The sequence below is a fragment of the Triticum aestivum genome, chromosome 3A (genome assembly GCF_018294505.1).
Source record: "Triticum aestivum cultivar Chinese Spring chromosome 3A, IWGSC CS RefSeq v2.1, whole genome shotgun sequence".
NCBI classification, from domain to species: domain Eukaryota; kingdom Viridiplantae; phylum Streptophyta; class Magnoliopsida; order Poales; family Poaceae; genus Triticum; species Triticum aestivum.
The window spans coordinates 656,032,322-656,051,469 of NC_057800.1; the positions used below are offsets into that span (position 1 = coordinate 656,032,322).

General features: G+C 46.7%; 1 protein-coding gene across 1 annotated transcript; it reads left to right on the forward strand.

Annotated features, from left to right (window-relative positions):
* The first annotated feature begins 9,379 nt into the window (after positions 1-9,379).
* Positions 9,380-13,364, forward strand: LOC123058969 (chitinase CLP-like). The gene is made up of 3 exons (XM_044481634.1): positions 9,380-10,152; positions 10,263-10,591; positions 13,307-13,364. Exons 1-2 carry the CDS (start codon positions 9,665-9,667, stop codon positions 10,531-10,533), a joined length of 759 nt encoding a protein of 252 aa, XP_044337569.1. The 5' UTR covers positions 9,380-9,664; the 3' UTR covers positions 10,534-10,591; positions 13,307-13,364.
* Positions 13,365-19,148: the final 5,784 nt, after the last annotated feature.

Sequence of the window (19,148 nt, forward strand, 5' to 3'; positions counted from 1 at the left end):
TAGGTTCATTTTTTATAGCAAAAGTCTTTTCACCTTTGATCACAGCAGCAGCAATGTGGAACTGACAGTGCTCATTTCTGCAACATGCAATGATCCTTTGGTCAGAGTTTCTATGATATCTGAAATCTCTTGCCTGTGAAATGTGCAAGCTCAGCAGAGCATCTCTGAATTGCTGCTGATTTGTGAAGCACATGTACTTACATAATTGCTGGTGTGGGTGCTCCATTTTTTTTCATTGAACCATATCCTAGGTTTTCTTTTCTGTGCCCTACTCTTCTTGCTTTTCTTTAGGACAAATTGCAGTGGCTCATGCCCATCATCTTCACTATCCATCAGGCAACCAGTTTCTTCTTCATCCGATGAAGGAATGAAATCTTGCTTCAACTCCATATTCAAACTCTCCTCCCTCTCTTCATCCCCACTCTCTTCCTCCTCCCTCTCATCCATCTCAAACAGATCCTCAACCTCAGTGTCACACTCATAATGCAGTTCTTCCTCCTCTTCTGACTCATCATCTGAATATTCATCTTGATCATCTGCTAGTTGTTCCTCATTTGCTTGTCTCTTTCCATCTATTATCTCTGTGTCTTGAGAAATCTTGTACTGCTCCAAGTAGTTGTCACTGTCATATGCCCCTTCTGAATTATCACTACTGTAATATCCCTCCTCCAACAAAACTTCATCCTCCATCACAGATTTCAGCTTTTGTTTACCTACATTTTTGCTCTCTTGTGTGAAAAAACCACTAGCTTCAACATCTGTACTACTGCTGCCCTGACTATGAAAAACAACCCCTTGGTCATCAACAGCAAGCATAGCTGGCTCACTGAGATCATACACAATGGGTGGTGCATAAAGAATGGTTTGTAGTTCAGCATTTCTCTGAATTGCAGCACTGTCAGTGGCTGTTGCTCTAACTAACAGATTCAGAACTAAAGTATGCTCATGTTGCTTCTTAATTTGCTGCAATTTAATGTTTGTGTTAATCAAGTCTAGGCCATGATCTCTCTGCTCTCCTATGCATGTGTTCTCCATGTGATACAATTCATCAGAGAATGTAAATCCTTGTGTATGCAACAGTGCATACAGATTGAGAAAAGTGACATCAAAACTGCATATCTTCCTATCCAAATTATGTAGGGCATCAAAGTGAATCCTAACATCCCAGATAGCCTCCTCCACACTACAAGTGCCAGCAAATTTGGACATTTTCATTAACACTAACCCTAGCCCCCAAATTGGAAGAAAGAACAGAGGAGAGGGAGGAGGACATACAGCACTCCACCACATCCATGGGTCCAGTGATGGCTCGTGAAAGGGTTGGCAACCCAGATCTCTACCATCCGCAGGCGCTGCTCCATGGTCAGCGGGGCCTCCTCCATTTCTTCCTCGCCGCTCGAGTAGTATGACAAACTGTCACCGTCGCCCTCGGCCAATCCTGGCTGTGCATCGGCCCCGAGGCAGGAAGATCTCCGTACCTGCCCACACCGCCACCGCTGCTCGAGCCGCCGTCGGGATTCGCCGTCGCCATTGACAAAGAGAAGCATGGGGAGGAGAGGGAGAGGGGAACGAGAGTTAGAGTTCGGACCGGTGACTTGGTTTGACCTAGCCCGTTAGGTCGGACTCCTCCGAGTCAGCGACCCGTCCACGCGCCGATTCGGCCAGCGTGTCACCTGACATGTGGGCCCGACCTGTCGGATACACGGTCAATACACGCTTATACGCTCCTTAGCCCGTTATGCACCACTTAGGCCCTGAGTTGGTACTGAACTGCGGCATGCACGAGTAGTGGTACTGACTCATGAGTAGGTGCGCAAGTGTGGTACCAACATGCAATTAACTCGCGTGAATCAACCGACGTGCTTGGAAGATGCCGAACTCCTTGCAGGCCTTGATGATCTCGACGACGATCAGGTGGCGCTGGTGGTCGTCGGAGGCGACGTCGCGGTGGAGGTCGATGATCGGTATGGCTACATCGAAGCTGGGTTCATTGTCGAGGAGCGAAGGGCGCTTCTCTGGGGCAACACGTACTTGTCCGGCACGGAGGTGTGCATCGGGCAATCTGACAGCAGCTCCATATTTGTCTCCGATGGATCAATGGACCTTCTCTTCTGGCTTGCTGGTTGGCTGGTTAGAAGAGTGTGATATATAGGGGGTCGTGCTTCAGTACACCCCCTTAAAAGTATTAAACATCGATCCTAATTTGACTGCATTTTCTGTTTTGTTGACTTGTTTGTCGGATTTGCATCGTGTATCATGTTGTGTTGTGGCCATGACCATCATGCGTGCATGTTGTGGGTTAGAATAGAGAAAGCTAGTACACGTTAAGATCAAGTCCTTAATTCAATAATGACTAGATGAGGCCCACTAAAGAATAGATAAGATCAAGGTTGGGATATGTCTATTTCTTCGGAACAACCTCTTTTAAATTCTTAAGACCACTCTTGCAGTAGGAAGTCGTTAAAGTCACTTCATAACTAGAGGAGGCTCAGGAATGTATCTGGTGCACCTACACTTGTGGTGCTACCGGTGTACCTGATGCCGTAGAACATTTTAAGAAAATATAAAAAATCTAGGTCATTGACACAACATCAATATATGTTGTCGCAAAATTTTGTATCAAAATTTTGAACATTTATTGAGATACAAATTTGACATCAATTTGATAATGGGCCAAATCTAAATCCCAACTTATCTTATGTACTAGTCAGTGTTGAATTCGTCAATTTTATTTTTAGAGCTATGTTTTGTATTTTGACTTGGAATTTTGTGACAACCTAAATAAATGGTGTGTGAATGTGCTATTTTTTGGAAAAATTTCGAACATTTAAATCGTGCAATATGAGTTCGGTGCACCGGTAGCACCACAATCACCAATGCACCAATTTTTTTCCTGTGGAGGCCCACTCAAAAAATAGACTGTATTACGTGAGCAACTAGCTGAAGAGTACTCGTTGTGGGCTCCGCGTAAGGATCACTTTTGGTGGGCACGTCTCAGCCACCGCCGCATGTTGTGTGTTGGGCATTTCCTTAGGATTTCATTTTTATTTTTATTTTACATGTTTCGGGTTTTATTTTTTTGCTTCTGCGAGAGGTACATATTTACTTCTCCTGGATGCACACATTTGCTTCCGTGAGTGCCATAGTTGTGCTTCTCGAAAAGGGAAGACAAACTTTTTTTTCAGCAGGAGGCACAGTTTTACTTCATGTAGAGGCACATATTTGCTTTCGCGGGACGCACATACTAACTTCATATGAAGGCATAGATTTGCTCGCGCTAAAGGCACAATTCCACCATAGGCAAAACCTAACAAGTTCGGCTACAATAAGTTAGTAATGTAAAGATAATTGAAGGTTAAGATCAACACATAGCATCCCCATGTGCCGTGTCTAAACATAATTAAGAGCTTGCTAAGGTTTAGAAAACCTGACTCGAGAACTGTCAACTCCTCGTGATGGGAATTAGCACACAAATGCACTTGTGGTTAACTGATAACTGTAGCGGAAACAAACTAATCTCAGCACCACAACATGTACTAATTCAAGGATCGTTGCTTAGCACGGAAGGAAACATATGCAGCAGCATATATGGAGGCAGAAAAAGTTAAGCAGCAGGCAAGACACTCCTCAGCCTAGTGTCTTGTGGTAGGAGTAAGTTTCTGGATAGCACTAAGCATCAAGATTTCTGAATCTTGGATGAACACAACAAGATTTGGGGCTCAAGAACTAGGGATTGGAACAATCTCACCAAAGATGGTGGAACCGAAGCTTGAAGGAGGCAAGGTAGTGGATCCGGACCATCACAACCTTGGGGAGGAACTCCCTTTGCTTCTTCCTTCAATCTTCGTCTTCTACCCTTGCTCTCTTGGTTTTCTTTCTTCTTCTCTCTTGGAGGATGAACTGATTTTCGTCACCCTTGGTGGTGGCTGCTGGATGGAGGGTAAAGCTTCCCCATCCACTCATGTGCAAAGTCCAAAATGACCCTAGGTCATAACCCTAATGGGTAGTGGGCTTTTGCACCTCTTTGGGCTGCCTAAAAAAAGGCCTCAAATGGTCATCTACTCATAGCCCACATGAGAAGGATATCCCAACACCTCGTTATCAGAAAACAAGAACAAATAGGCCATCAAGTTTGACATTCAGATCGAGTAGCTATCTGCTAGGGCAGTAACTCACATTTAACAAGCTTCAATCGTACTATAGATACATTCAGATCTAGTAGCGAGAATAGTCATCTCTTCCCAAATCCAAAGTCTGGGTCACATTCTGAATGTATTGTTTGGATCACCTTTTTGTTTTATATTGTTTGGGTCACATTCTGAAAAGTTGAAGTCACTTTTAATTGTGCAATTGCACATTGTTTTTGGTGCAATTGCTCTTTCATTTTGTTTTAATTGGTTCTTGTATTAATTCAATTTTTGTTGCAATCATTATTATTTCTGTAGGCACTACTATTTTGCAATCGTACATTTATTGTACAACACTATATATGGTAGAAAAAGAGGGCATGCCTCCCCTCCCCAATAAAAAAATCAAACACATTCTCTGTAGCACTCCCTAAAGAAAAGGAAACTGCATATGATTAATGAATCATCGCTATTTGTTAAAGAACATAAATTCTACATTCATGCATCTTAAGGGGAAAAACACTCAACTACATTTCCCACACCTTTTTGATAAGTTTGTTATGCTTTGCACCCTGCGAATGCACCGGTTACGAACTTTCATACACCAATTGGTTGCAAAGCTTGCTGTCTCAATCTCGTCTGGCTTCACCTTTGCTAGTCAAAGTGATTTCCAGATACACGAATAGAAACATCACTTCCTCGGGTATCCTAGTTAAATAATCACCATGATAGTGGTCGTATGACTGAAAAATGAAAAAAAATGGCAAAACCTTTTTGATCCAACAGTTTCGAAGCACCTCATACTGCCGAAAATACCAAAATAAATCCAACAAAATGTGCCCGTGCCAAGTATAAATTGAGCCACGGGCTGTTAACATTATGGAAACATTGAAGGTTGAGATCAGCACATAGCATCTCAATGTGTCGTGTCTAAACATAATTAAAATGTAGCTAAGGTTTAAAATCTTTACTAGACGAATTGTCAACTCCTCGGTATCATAAAACAATAACAGAGCTAGGCTTGCAAATTTGACATTCAGATCGAGTAGCTATTCAGAGTAGTGAGTACTAACTAACATTTAACAAGCTCGAGAGGTAGTATAAATACATCCAGATCGAGTAGGCACTTTCTAAAGAAAAAGGAGCTGCATATGATTAATGAATTAACTTATGTTTCTTAAAGGGAAAAGAATATCCAAACTCATGTATTCTAAGGAAGAAAAATATACTGTCATTTACCATACATTTTTGATAAGCTTGTTATGCTTTGCAATATTCTAGACTTCCATACACCGATTGGTTGTACGCTTGTTGTCTCAATCTCCTCTAGTTTCACCTTTGTGAGTCGAAGTAACTTCCAGAAAGATAGAGAGAAGCATAACTTCCACTGGTATCCTAGATAAATCATCACCGTGATAGTGGTGGTATGCCTCGAAAAAAAGGCCAAGCCTTCGATCTAATAGTTTCAGAGGACCTCATACCGCCGAAAAATCCCAAAATAAATCCAACAAAATGTGCGAAGTCTAACCAATTTAGTCTAACATAATTAAGATCTAGCCTAGGTTTAAAAAACGAGAAAGCTAAATTCCTGCCAGCAGGATTTTTAGTAACAGATCCGCACGCGCTGGATGCCGTCCATTATAGATCGTACGAATCGCGCTTCAAAAATAGAGTTCGCTGATATTACAATTGTTTTGCCACCGCCTAGTCAAAGATAACGTTTCGCTGGCCTCCCCGCCTGTGCGACAACTGCTCCATGGAGGCGGCGTCATCCTCCCGCTCGCCACACGCCCCATCTCCCGCCGTGCTCGGTGCGCCCACCGCCGGCGAGCAGCACCAGTAGAACCGCCCCCCGAACCTCCCATCTGCCCCTGCTCCTTTCCTCTCCCTTCCTTCTCCCTGCTCCTTCCCTTATCTTCTTTCTCTCAACCACTCTGTCTCTTGGTTACATGGCTGCCGCCCGATACAGCGCCGTCTCCGACCTCCCCTACCTCGTCCACGTCTGGATCTGGCCATTCCCCGACACCCTGCACCCATGCGCTATCGGATTCGCGCCCGCCGGCCTCCCCTAGTCCTGGAGCGCCGTCGCAGCGTCAGTTGCATCATGCCGAGGACGCGTGCAATTGCAGGTCTGATTTTTCCTTTCTGCAAGAATCTAGCATCGCAATCCTCTTGTCGTCAGCGACGAGTAAGAGACCATGTGCGTCGCCCGACGAGCCGCTACTTGAGGCTGATGTAGTCGCATGGTTTGGCTGCTGCCATACCTAATTTTTTGTGCAAATACTAGGTACATGTAGTGTATACGGTTCAAAGTTGCAGGTCTGCACTTTACTACCATCGATGGGCATCGCAGGAGGTAGAAACACTCGTCGGAAAGAGAAAAGAAAACTGCACAACCTGATGGCTGCGTGAGACTTTGTCTACAAGGAAGAAGACACGAATATAGCACTATACATGATCCAGCTGACTACCTGCACGCGAGTACGCGACTTGCCACCTCTTTCATGGTTCCAAAATCCTGAAAAACCTTGTGATTGTGATCGTTTGAGGACAGTGGTCAACAGCCACCAAGGCGAGGCCACAAAGGATGTGCAAAATCACCGTCAACTCAGCTTGTGATGCATGCGACTTCTAGGAATTGGGATTGATCCATTCTTTGCTTCGTCTCTCTCTATAATTTTTCTCTCTTAATTAATTTTGCTATCTTTTCTCTTTGTGGATGCCACGTGAAATGAAGCCAACACTATGCATGGTGACAGGAGTCTCTGCAAATTACTTGCTTTATTGTTCTGCATTTGGAATAATTTGTAGCTGAATTTGTGGAGTTTTTCTCATTTCAAATGTTATAGACAGCTAGAAAGACAGTCTATTGTATAAGCTGTCTACACCCCCACCTCCCGATAACTTATGTACAAATAACATGATAATTTATGCACATCGGAGCAGATGACCTGTGTACAACCCATCGGCAACTTATTGCCCCCCCCCCCCCCCCCAATAACTTTTGTGCAAATTGCATGATAATTTTTATGCACAGCGGAGCTAATAACCTGTGTGCGTACCGCAAACCTGATAACTTAGATACAAAAATTACGATAACGTTTTCCTGGATAGAAAGTTGTTGAATAGACATACCCCGATAACTTCTGTGTAAAAGGGTGATAGTAGACACACTACAGACTTGATAGGTACAAACACCACGGTAACTTTTCAACAAGAGGCGGGAGTTGTTGGAAAACATACCGCCAGTAACTTTTGTGTAAATGGCATTGGAATATACGTACCACGGACGTGATAACTTAGATACAAAAATTGCGAAAGTTTTACCTGCGGAAAATATTTATTGAATGCGCACCCCTGATAACTTCTGTATAAGTAGGATGGTAATAGACACACTACAGACCTGATAACTTATGTACAAAATTCGCGGCAATTTTGAACATCAAGTGGGGCGGCACCGCCAAGGCAAAGGGCGGCGATAACTTATGTGCCTCGGTGCGGATAACTTTGACGATGGGGTTATAAAATGTACCCACGGCAATTTTAATGTTAATAGTACGGTAACTCACTCGTCGCAAACCTGACAACTTATGTACCCCGGTCCTGGTAACTTTGCCGCCAGTTGGGGGGTGGGGGGGGGGGGCGAGGGGTGGTTGATGAAATATACCACCGTTAACTTTTGTGTGAATAGCATGGTAACTCACATGTTGCACACCTGATAATTTATGTATCCCGGTCCTGATAACTTTGGCATGGGGCGTGTGTGTGGGGGGGGGGGGTGATGAAATACCCCCTGACAACTTTTATGTGAATAACATGGTAACTCACATATCACAGACCTGATAACTTGTGTACCTCAGTCCTGATAACTTTGACATGGGGGGAGGGGTTGATGAAATTCCCTCAATAACTTTTGTGTGAATAGCATGATAACTCACACATCAGACCTGATAACTTATGTGCCTCGGTTCTGATAACTTTGACGAGGGAGTTGTTTAATAACATGCCGCGGCAATTTTCGTGTAATTTTTTTGATACTATATGCATCGTATATGTGATAACACATGCACAATCACCGCAGTAACTTTAACCCGAGCTGATAAGAAGGTTAGAAGGTTTATGTCCCGGTAATATCTGTTTAAACAACGTGGTAACATATGTAGCACATGTGTGATAAATCACTTAGCCCAGAACTGGTAACTTTTGATCCGAAATAAAAGTCGTCCGAACATATTAACATATGATCTAGTTTCGATGCCCTCTTCACGCCGTGTTTTTTTATGTGAAAATGATTTTTTGATCGGACCGAAGTTTGAGCTAGAAAACAGTTTGAAGTTTGAAACTAAGGGGAATCAAGGATGACATCAACTTTTCGGTCTTCTAAATCATTTGCATAGGGGGAATTGGAGGACCACTTTTTATGCCCCGGTAATTTTTATATAAAGAAGATGGTAACTTATGTATCATATATGTGATAACTTACTTAGCCCGGGTCTGGTAACTTTCGACCCAAAAAAAAGTCGTCAAAACATACCAACATGGGATCTAGTTTCGAAGGTCTCGTCATGACGAATCTTTTTTGTGAAAACGGTTTTTCAATCGGAACGATGGTTTGAACTACAAAACGTTTTGAATTTTGAAATTTGATGGAATCTTTGATGATGTCAGCAATTCTGTCTTACATGCATGCATGCATTTTTTTTAAGACATAAGCATGCAGCATTGGGCTCTTTCTTTCATCCATGTTAGCCATAATTAAGAAAAGAAAGAAGGGCTCCGGAGCGAGGGTGATCGATGGAATATAGAAATCGTGCGGATTTGTTGCTAACGACCACACAGTCGGACGTTAGTCGCGTCCTTTAAAAAATCTTAAGATCTAGCCTAGGTTTAAAATTTTTGACTTGACGGAACTATCAACTCCTCGGTATCCGAAAACAAGAACAACTACCCGCAAAAAAAAAAAGAAGAACAACTAGACGTGCAAATTTGACATTCAGATCGAGTAGCTAATCAGAGTACATTCAGATCGAGCTCCAGAAGTAGTATAAATACACTCAGATCGTGTCGCCAGAGTATGCATCCTCTTCCCAAATCCCAAGCCATCATAGATTGTGCAGAAAATGTCTTCCCGAGCGAAGCTTTTCCACACTACTCCCAAGAACCATGTGTTCCATCGTGTCATCGTCTCGTCGCTCGTCCTGCTGCTGTCATGCACGCCGGCGAGCGGCGAGCAAACCCCGCACAAACCACTGGTCACCAAGCTCGCCAAGGACCCCATCACCTCTCTCTACACCATCACCGTCAAGGCCGACAAGTCGCCGCTCCTCCTCGACCTCGCCGGCTCGCTCGTCTGGTCGACGTGCCCGCCGCCGTCGTCATCACACAGCAATGTGGCAAGCCAGTCCGGTCCGTGCGGGGGCGCGGCCAGCCAGCAGTGGCCACGCCGCTGCCCGCACGTGGAGCCGGGGTCGGGATGCGCCTGCGCGGGCAATCCGGTCACCCGCGAGTGCTCCACCGGCGGCCTCACGAGCTTCGCGATGTCGGCCAACACCACCGACGGCGCCATGGAGCTTCCCCCGGAAGAGTCGTTCGCCGTCGTCGGCGCGTGCGCGCCGGGCAGCCTGCTGAGGTCGCTCCCCGCGGGCGCCACCGGCGTCGCGGGGTTCTCCCGGCGCCCGCTCTCGCTGCCGTCGCAGCTCGCCGCCCAGCGCGGCTTCGGAGGTAAGTTCGCCCTGTGCCTCCCCGATTTCGCGACCTTGGGCTACGGCGACGTGCCTCCGGACCCGTACTTCACCCCGCTCCTCACGAACCCGGCGAACGCTGCCGGTTACTACATCCCTGTCAAGGGCATCTCCGTGTCGTGGCATGAGGCCGACGCTCCAGCGGCCCTGATCCGCGGCGCGCTCGACCTCGACGCCGCCACCGGCCGCGGCGGCGTCGTGCTGAGCACCGCCACGCCGTACATGATCATGCGTCCCGACGTGTTCCGCGCGTTCGCCAAGGCGTTCGACGCCGCCATTACCAGGTATTCATCCTTTCATCGTGAACCACGGCGCCATCACAGGCAAGTAGGAGTGTCAATTAAAACAGCTAAACTAAGCTCGCTGATGGATGGCTGTCGGAAATGGCGTGCAGGGGGAAGAAGAATCCGACGAGCACGGTGAAGCGGGTGGTGCCGGCGCCGAAGCCGTTCGAGCTGTGCTACAAGGGCGGGTTCCCAATGCTGAAGCGGCCGGTGGGGCCCGGAGGCATGCTGGTGGAGGGCGAGCCGGCGGTGGTGGTCGGCGGGAAGCAGCTGGAGAACAACCTGCTGGTGTTCGACCTGGAGAAACAGGTGCTCGGGTTCAGCGTGCCGCTCGACTTCCGCATGTCCAGTTGCAGAAGCACCAGTTTCTTCGGAAACTAAACATTGCAGTCACTTCAATTTCAGAACAGAACTTTCACTGTGCAATTTATATGTTTATCTTTTGGGGACTGCTAAAACTCAGTCGACTGAGTTTTAGCTAAGTCTCAGTCGATGTCCCTGCCCGTTCGATCGTTTCTAGCTTTATAAGGTTCACGATCGCTGATGTCTTTGTATTGGAGTATCAACCTGTTCTAGTGGTGCGACCGGCCCATTATCGTTTTTTTTTCTTTTTTGCCTTTTCATCTGTGTTGGACAGGAACACGCCATGGGCTGACCGTGGCGGGTGTTGTGTGGCTTTTTCTTTGTCTATATGTATTTTAGGCTTCTTTCTAGGCTGGGCCTTTTTCCCGTGCTCGTGTTGCCTGCTGACAGGAGCGATCAATATGATTGTTCACTTCAATCCCATTTTCTTGCGTTTGCCATTCATCTCTCTCACATGGCCACATGCAAGTTTTTTTTTACAAGCCGTGGAAGACTAAAAGTTTGCGTGTTTATTTGTTGTTGTTGTAGTTTATGAACGTGCATATTCATTTTTCACCTTTTTTTACTTTTTTTTGGTTGCACAACATTTACACGTGGCCATGCCGACTGCAATTGCAAAGGTTGCAACATGTCCGAAACTAAAGAGAGGGGGCGCCAATTGCATGTCCACCCTGAGCTGCATTTTCATATGGGTTACAACTTGTCACGTGCGCCGCCGCCATGGGAATGAGGACAAGGATGCATTTTTTGGGGGGTGCTAGTTGCATGCCCATTCCCCGAGTTGCAACTGCATGTGGGCCATGTCGACTGCAATTGCATATCTGCCACTAGACTCGCAACTGCAAGTGTCGGCATTTGTCTGCAATTTATGTCCACCCCTAAGCCGCCTTTTCATATGTATAACTTGTCTTGTGTGCCGCTGGCAGAGTGACGACAGGGATGCTTTTTTTTGGGGTGCCAGTTGCATGCCCATTCTCTGAGTTGCAACTGCATGCGGGCCATGCCAACTGCAATTGCAAGTCCGCCACTAGGCTCGCAACTGCAAGTGTGGGCGCCCGACTGCAATTCCTGTCCATCCCCAAGTGTATTTTTCATTGGGGTTATAGCTTGTTTTTATGTGCCGCCGCAGCTGGAGTGGCTTTTTTGGAATGCCAGTTGCATGCCCATTCCCTGAGTTGCAACTGCATGCGGGCCATGTCGACTGCAATTGCATGTCTTTCACTAGACTCGCAACTGCAAGTGTCGGCACTCGACTGCAATTCATGTCCATCCATGAGCTGCATTTCCATATGGGTTATAGCTTGTCTTGTGTGTCGCCGTCGTCAGAGTGACGACAAGGATGCAATTTTTTTTGTTATTGTGTGTACCAGTTGCATGCCCATTCCTTGAGTTGCAACTGCATGCAGGCCATGTCGACTGCAATTGCATGTCTGCCACTATAATAATAGCTGTAAGTGTCGGCACCAGACTGCAATTCATGTCCATCCCTGAGCCATTTTCATAGGGGTTATAGCTTGTCGTGTTTGGCGCGCTGCCGAAGTGATGACAACGATGGACTTTTTTTTGGGTGCCCAATTGCATGCCCATTTCGAGAGTTGCAACTGCATGTGGGCCATGTCGACTGCAATTGCATGTGTGCCACTAGACTCGCAACTACAAGTGTCGGCACCCGACTGCAATTCATGTCCACCCCTGAACTGCATTTTCATAGGGTTTATACCTTGTCTTGTGTGCCGCCGCCGTCGGAGTGACGAGAAGATGCATCTTTTTTTCTTATTTTTCTGTGCCAGTTGCATGCCCATTCCTTGAGTTGTGACTGCATGTGTGCCATGTCGACTGCAATTGCATAATTTATGAGTTTCTTCTCATGGAGACCTTCATCTCTTTTTGAAAAATGAAAAGTTTTTTTCTTTTTTTTCTTTTTTTTGGTTATTTAAATTAAATTGAGAGTTCAAGTTTCCTCTCATGCAGATCAAGTTTGCCATGAATTAAGGAGTCATGGCCGAGTGCAATATATAGGTTTTTTATTTTGAATTTTGTTTTCTTAAGAAATAAAGTAGTGACCTAAAGTGTGTTATATTTATTTACAACGGGAGTATATTTTTTATATTTAATCCTTTTTTTCATTTTCTTTCTATTTTTCTCCTTTTGTATTTTTTCTCGGGTCACTGGAATGTGGCCCCAACGCTCAACATCTTCTAATGTTCTCCAAAAATATCCAGCCTGAGCGGAGCCCAATTTCTAGATGCTCTGAAATGGAGGATTCCCTTTTTTCTTGGGCAGTTTTTGATGTGTCTAATCGAAAATGAAGTGGACAATTTTTTTTTTTTGAAATAGTTTGTGATCGGTTTTTGAAGTAGCCGCCGTCAGATTCCGAGAACCTCTGTTTTTGTTATAACTGATGAACGGAGCTGATTGTTTCACCAATTGAACCCAACTCTAACCAAAATGCGCACACACATAGACCAAGCTGACTTGTGCGTGCAATTTTTTTAATGAGGCTCCTTTTGACAAAAAGAAGAAGAATGTAGAAGAAACAAGGAACGAAAGGATTTTTCGTCATTTTATTTGGTACAGATGGGCTTCATGTGTAGTTTCTTTTCCCTTTTGATAAAAATACAAACAAACAAACAACTCAGACATAAAAAAAACAGACAAAGAAAGGCCCAGAGCGGGAGAAATTAGAACCCACTAACCAGGGAGGCAAAACGGGCAAAATCAGTTATAGGTGATGTCATTCGACTTACACTTCACGAAGTCTAAGTCGACTGAGATCTAGACACACTCTTATCTTTTCTACTTTTCGGGCTAATAATTGGACCATATGTATGTGCAATTTGTGTGTCCATCTGATTTGTTTTTGTGTTATAGGAAATTGCCCGTGCGTTGCAACGGGATCTAAGTATTCAGGGTTAAATTAATAATTAAACCAACATAGTCCTTTTCCTTACATGGATATTCTTGCAAAATCTGAAAATTTGCTACAGCAAACTATATAAAATGTTTGATGTTGTTGCAAACTTTCATCAAAAAATAACATCCCTTGAGATCTCACAAAAAATAACAAAATCGCTGCTCACAGTTTTGTGCACTTTTTGAGCAGCGATTTTTTTTCGTGGGAGCTCCTCAAATGTTATTTTTGGATGAAACTTTGCAAGAACTTCAAACATATCATAGAGATTGATGTTGCAAAATTTCAGATTTTTTGGATGTTGTTTCGTAGAAAATCCACTCTATTAATGTTAAATCACTCTTATTTTCTTCTTTCTATCAAGCTCTACATATTCATATCCCCCGGATAATGTGAACCTTGTAAGATATAGAAGAGAAGATTAACGGTCCATATTAAGAGAACAGATCAAGTTTAGAAAAATATAAAGTTCGTCGCTGTTAAATCTTTCTCACCAAAAAAGTAATATTTTCCTTGCAAATATGTCCATCGGTGGGATGGAGCTGAACATGCAGTAAACTTCTGCTCTCCTTTCCTGGTATTATTAATTGGTACTGTTCATCAAGACACTGAAGAATGCTAAAATATATATCTAAATGCCGATGTTATGTTCACAAGGCCCTGAAGAAACCATATGTTGATTTCACAGTGCAAGTTGTATGCACAATCCTTTGTGTATGTGGCAAGAAAAAAAATATCACGGAGCTTCTAGTCTCTGCCCCGATGAATATATACCAGAATCAAGCCTTTTCTAATTAATCGAAGCTAGAAAATAAAGAGATTTGAGGAGGAAAATAGTGGTTGTCCGTTTCCTGGCCCCCAGCCGTTTCGCTCCAAGAATGTCACCGAAGCTCTCAGGAAAATAAAAAGATCGCCTGCATGCATGCAACAACAATCTGAGATAATGCAACGAACCCACAGATCTGTGAGAACTACATATCAGCATCCAAACTGAAGAGATCAACCAAGCAAGTGAACGACTGATTGGATACCTTACAAGTGTGATTCATGACAAATGAAGTAATCGTTCTTGACGTTGGTGCCAGCCAGATGCATGCATGTATATATGTCTTGGAGACGCCGGTGTCAGCCTTTAATATGAACTTGTGATCTTCATAATCCACATATCATCTTGTCAATCAGGATCAGACAATTCTCTAAAAATTACAAGAAAACTAAGAGTAGCAGAGTGAAGGATTCAGTTGGCGCAAACGACATGAGAATCAATTGTTTTAACCTTGAATCAAGGCCACTGAAGTTCGTGGACGCGACGGTTGGGCGCCGGGGTATCGGCATGCCGAAGGTCGGTGTGGGGGCAGGGCAGTCCGCGGCTCAGCGCCTCCATCCCGCCGCTTCTGCAGCGTCCTCAATGCTGAGGATGGAAGCCGGCGATGGAGAGTGCGTCGCGGCGGCGGAGCATGTGGGAAAGCGGCGTCGCGTAGGGAGTCCTCGCAGGGCACTGGTGTCACGGAGGAAAGCCGGCCGCCTCCAGCGATGCTAGGGCCAGACGAAACAATAACATTATTGTTGGTTGAGAGAATCTATGTCGCCAAGAGGTAGGAAGGTGGAATGTGACGGTGGTTAATGGTGATTTTTCAGGGCCGTGAATTGTGGGATTAGTGGGGACTGTGGGAGAGGATTTTTGGAAACAAAAACGAACCATGCATGCGGCCATGAGGTAGGAAGGTGGGATTTGACGGTGGTTAACGTAGATTTTTCAGGGCCGTGAATTGTGGGATTAGTGGGACTGTGGGAGAGGATTTTTGAAAATAAAAATGAACCATGCATGTGGCAGGTCGGCAGAAAAAGGAAGGACGGGAGGCGGGACGATGGACGTGCGAGGGTGGACAAAAAATTCGACGTAAGAGGGGAGAGGGAACCTTACAAATCTTTTAGGTAGTAGAGATTAGTTACAAACTCACTACCGATTGGTGTGTTTGTTCCACTTCCTCTGTTGTATATGCAGTGGAGAAGAAAAATGATTGATCTTAACAAGCTGCCTCCCGGCCTAAATGAGCTACCTCACTGTCTCAATGAGCTGCCACACGATGTAACATCGGAAGCTCTCCTCGTCGATGGTGCATATTATGGTGTGTAGAAAACTGTAGGATGGCTAATGTTTGTTGTTGTGTGTTGTATTGAGACCCCCCATATGAGGTATATATAAAATATATGAGGGGGTAGAGACTTGGAGTACAAGACAAGTAATACATGGTTTAAACCTATTTGATCGATATTCTTTATCTCTATCATTAAACCCAGACTATATTCTAACATTCCCCTTTAGTCGTAGCGGGAGTGAAGCAGACGATTGCGACTGAATTTAAAGTCTTGTGCTTCGATCGTCTTCTCCGCTGCGTCATCCTCAGCAGCGTCTCTGATGGGTCGACACCTAGTGTTGTGACTGCCTTCCCTTCTGGTGTCTTCTCTGTCTCTCCTGTATTCCCTCCTGCAGTCACAGCGGGAGCGGCGTGGACGCTAGTAACGATGCGGACGCTGTTGACTGGAGTTGTCGCCGATGAGTTGCTGTAGACATAACCATTAATGTCGACGTCGAGGTAGCCGATCATGGTGATGTAACCGTGGTCGAGGTAGTCGTGGTCGATGGTGTAGTCGTTGTGGATGATGAAGCCGACCAAAGCCGGAGGCGCAAAAAATGCGCTATGACGGAGCTGCTGACATGGACAATGCACCTTGCGGATGTCAAAGGGTTTCATCAGCAATGAGTCCACCGGTTTTGCCATGACCGGAGGAAGCCCATCGAGCACACATCGGTTTTGCCAGAACCATGTGGCCATGTAGGGGTCATCGCTGTAGCGACGCCGTGTCGATGTAGTCGTGTTGTCGTGGATGACGCGGTCGATGTTGTCGTCGTGACGCGGTCATTGCCATTGTTGAGGTCGTGTCTTGCAGAAAAGTCTGTCAGAGGACGCTAGGTGTTCATCTTATGGATAAGGCGGCGGCGATGTGTTGATGAAGATGTTGGTGAAGACCATGTTGATGAAGACCTTGACGATGAAGTGTCGGTGATGACATTGCAGTGATGTGTCGACGATGATGCGTTGCTGGAAGGCATCCCTCAGTGTCAACGGTGTGCCGTGTTGAAGAAGTATGTTAGCTCATAGCCCGCCGTAGTCGTACAGGTTGATGTCGTTCGGCTCGGGTCGTTGAATATTGATACAGATCACTCAGTGTAGATCAATATGTCCGCTTGGTGTAGACAGCATGACGGCGCACGAGTGATCGTCTGGTTGATGGAGTCGCGGCTTGGTGGAGACCGCGTCCGTGCTCGTGCCTTGAAGTCGAAAATCTACTGGCCCTCCCGGTGTCCGGCGCCGCGAGCCTGCTCGATGAAGATGTCCATGTGCGGCTAGGCCCTGTGATCATTGGCCAGATCAGATTGCGATGATGATTGTTCTCACCCGCGGATCGCAGAGACCCGCATGGCGTTGCCTTTCGATCGTTGCAGAAGGCCCGTGGAAGTCCAAGGCTCCATCCAACGCACGCATGGGTGTCTTGGTGAGTTTTGCCATGCACGTATGCATGTGCACATGGCCGTGTTACACGCTGCTCCTTGCGTGCATGTAGTCGATGCGGCTGCTGGCGCTTGGCGACGGGTAGCTGGGTGCTGATTCGAAGGAGTTGCTGGTTGCGCCGTCGGGAGATCCGGGTACTCGTACGTGCGGGAGCTATGCCCTCGCCCTCCTGTGATCGGACGTGCGTGTCCTTCGCAGCTGCTCGCCACGGTCGTCGTCCTCGCCGTGTGGGATCAGTGTTCACGCGCCCGTACATGGCCGCGCGCGGCACCGCGCTGCACTCAACACCGTAATTTTGTTGATTTGCATGAAGATCGTATTTCTGTAGTTGCACATCGCTTCGAAATCTGAGGGTCGTCGGATTAATTTGGTGGCTAATGAGAAAACTAATCTAACTTTGAAGAATTCATCTAATCTAATCTTGGGAACCAAACTCATCTTTGATGAATAGGTGCCGCGCCCCCGAGGAGAGAAGATTAATCTCCCCGGGGGCGGCGCGCTGCGGAGGTGGTGAAAGATTTTAAGATCGGCGTCGTGAGATTAACCGCTCTAATACCATATAGAAATTGTAATATGACTAATATTTATTGTTGTTGTATATTGTATTGATGTGACCCTCATATAGAGTATATATAAAATACATGAGGGGTAGAGACTTAAAGTACAAAACAAGTAATACATGGTTTAAACCTATTCGATCTCTACTCTTTATCTCTATCATTAAACCAGACTATATTCTAACATGGTGCATATTATGGGGCCCGGCGGCATTGCCGGTGGAGGGCGAGCCGGCGGTGGTGATCGGCGGGAAGCAGCCGGAGAACATTCGACCTGGAGAAACAGGTGCTCGGGTTCAGCATGCTGCTCGACTCGCCCTTGTCCAGTTGCACAAGCACCAGTTTCTTCGGAAACTAAATTACAGTCACTTCAATTTCAGCCGGACCGGCCACAACAGAACTTTCACTGTGCTTATGTAGTTGTAATAAACGTGTATCTTTTGTACCTTTCGAGCTACTAGTTGGACCATATGTATGTGCAGCTGACAGAAATTAGCTTTGATGGTTTAGCTTGATATAAAAAGTGGTTTTCAATTTTTTTTTTGTGTTATTAGTTGCAAACTCACTACTGATTGGTGTGTTTGTTCCGCTGTTACATATACTAGGGAATGCGAAATGTGTATCCATATAATTGTTTCAAGATCAAAATCGATCCAGTGACCGATCCCCCCCCCCCCCCCCCGCGGCTCCCGCGTCGTCCCCCTTGGGCGACTCGGGGGCGACTAGGGTTTCCCCCGGCGCCGCCACCCTCTCCAACCCCCCTCCACTTGCCGCCACCAGAGGTACGTCAGCCTAGGAGGCTGCCGATGAAGGTGGCGGCGAGGCTCCCCGTCGCTTCGTCCCTTGGTGAAGGACCCTGGACGCCGGGGCGGCGGCCCCGGATGGCGAGGCGGCGCCACCTTCGCGGCAGGTGGCGGGCGCGGGATGCGACGGACGGCCTCCTCGGCAGCTTGTGCAACGAGGAGCCGGCAGGAGGTGGTCGTGGCGTGGGCTTCTTCCACTCCAGATCTGAAGGTCGTGCTTCTCTCCTCCTCTGCTCCTCTTCCCCCTCTGGTGTGTCCGATCTGTGGCTTTGGCTATCAGATCCGGTGCTGGCGGGGTGATGGTGGTATAGGACTGCGTCTGGGGTAATCCCTTGGCCGGTTCTCCGGCCACGGCGGCGATGGCGCGTGCGCGCGTGGTTTTTCTCCCTGGAGGCGCCGCTGAGGACCTGTTTCTTTCCACCCCCGTCCCAGATCCCGGGTGAAAGCCCAAAACCCGTCCTGGGTTGGGCGGCGGCGGCGCCCTGCGCGTCGTTCTCTCCTTGGAGACGCCGCCTGGGGCTCTCTGGTTCTTCGGGAGAGTGGTTGAGGTTGAAGAGCGCTCATCGGCGGCGAGCCCAAGGGGTGATTTTTTTGTAGGGTGTGTGTTTCTGCAGGTGTATGCCTTGACGGAGTGATGCTCTGCGGCGTCAAGGTCATGGTGTGTCATGGTGGCTCTGTTCCTGAGCCGGATTGGAGGGGGATAGGGTTCCTCTTCCCGTGGACAGCTCCACGACGCGCACGGCAGAAGCCTCTTCCCTTGTGCGGTCACTGGAGCGGCACCTGGTGC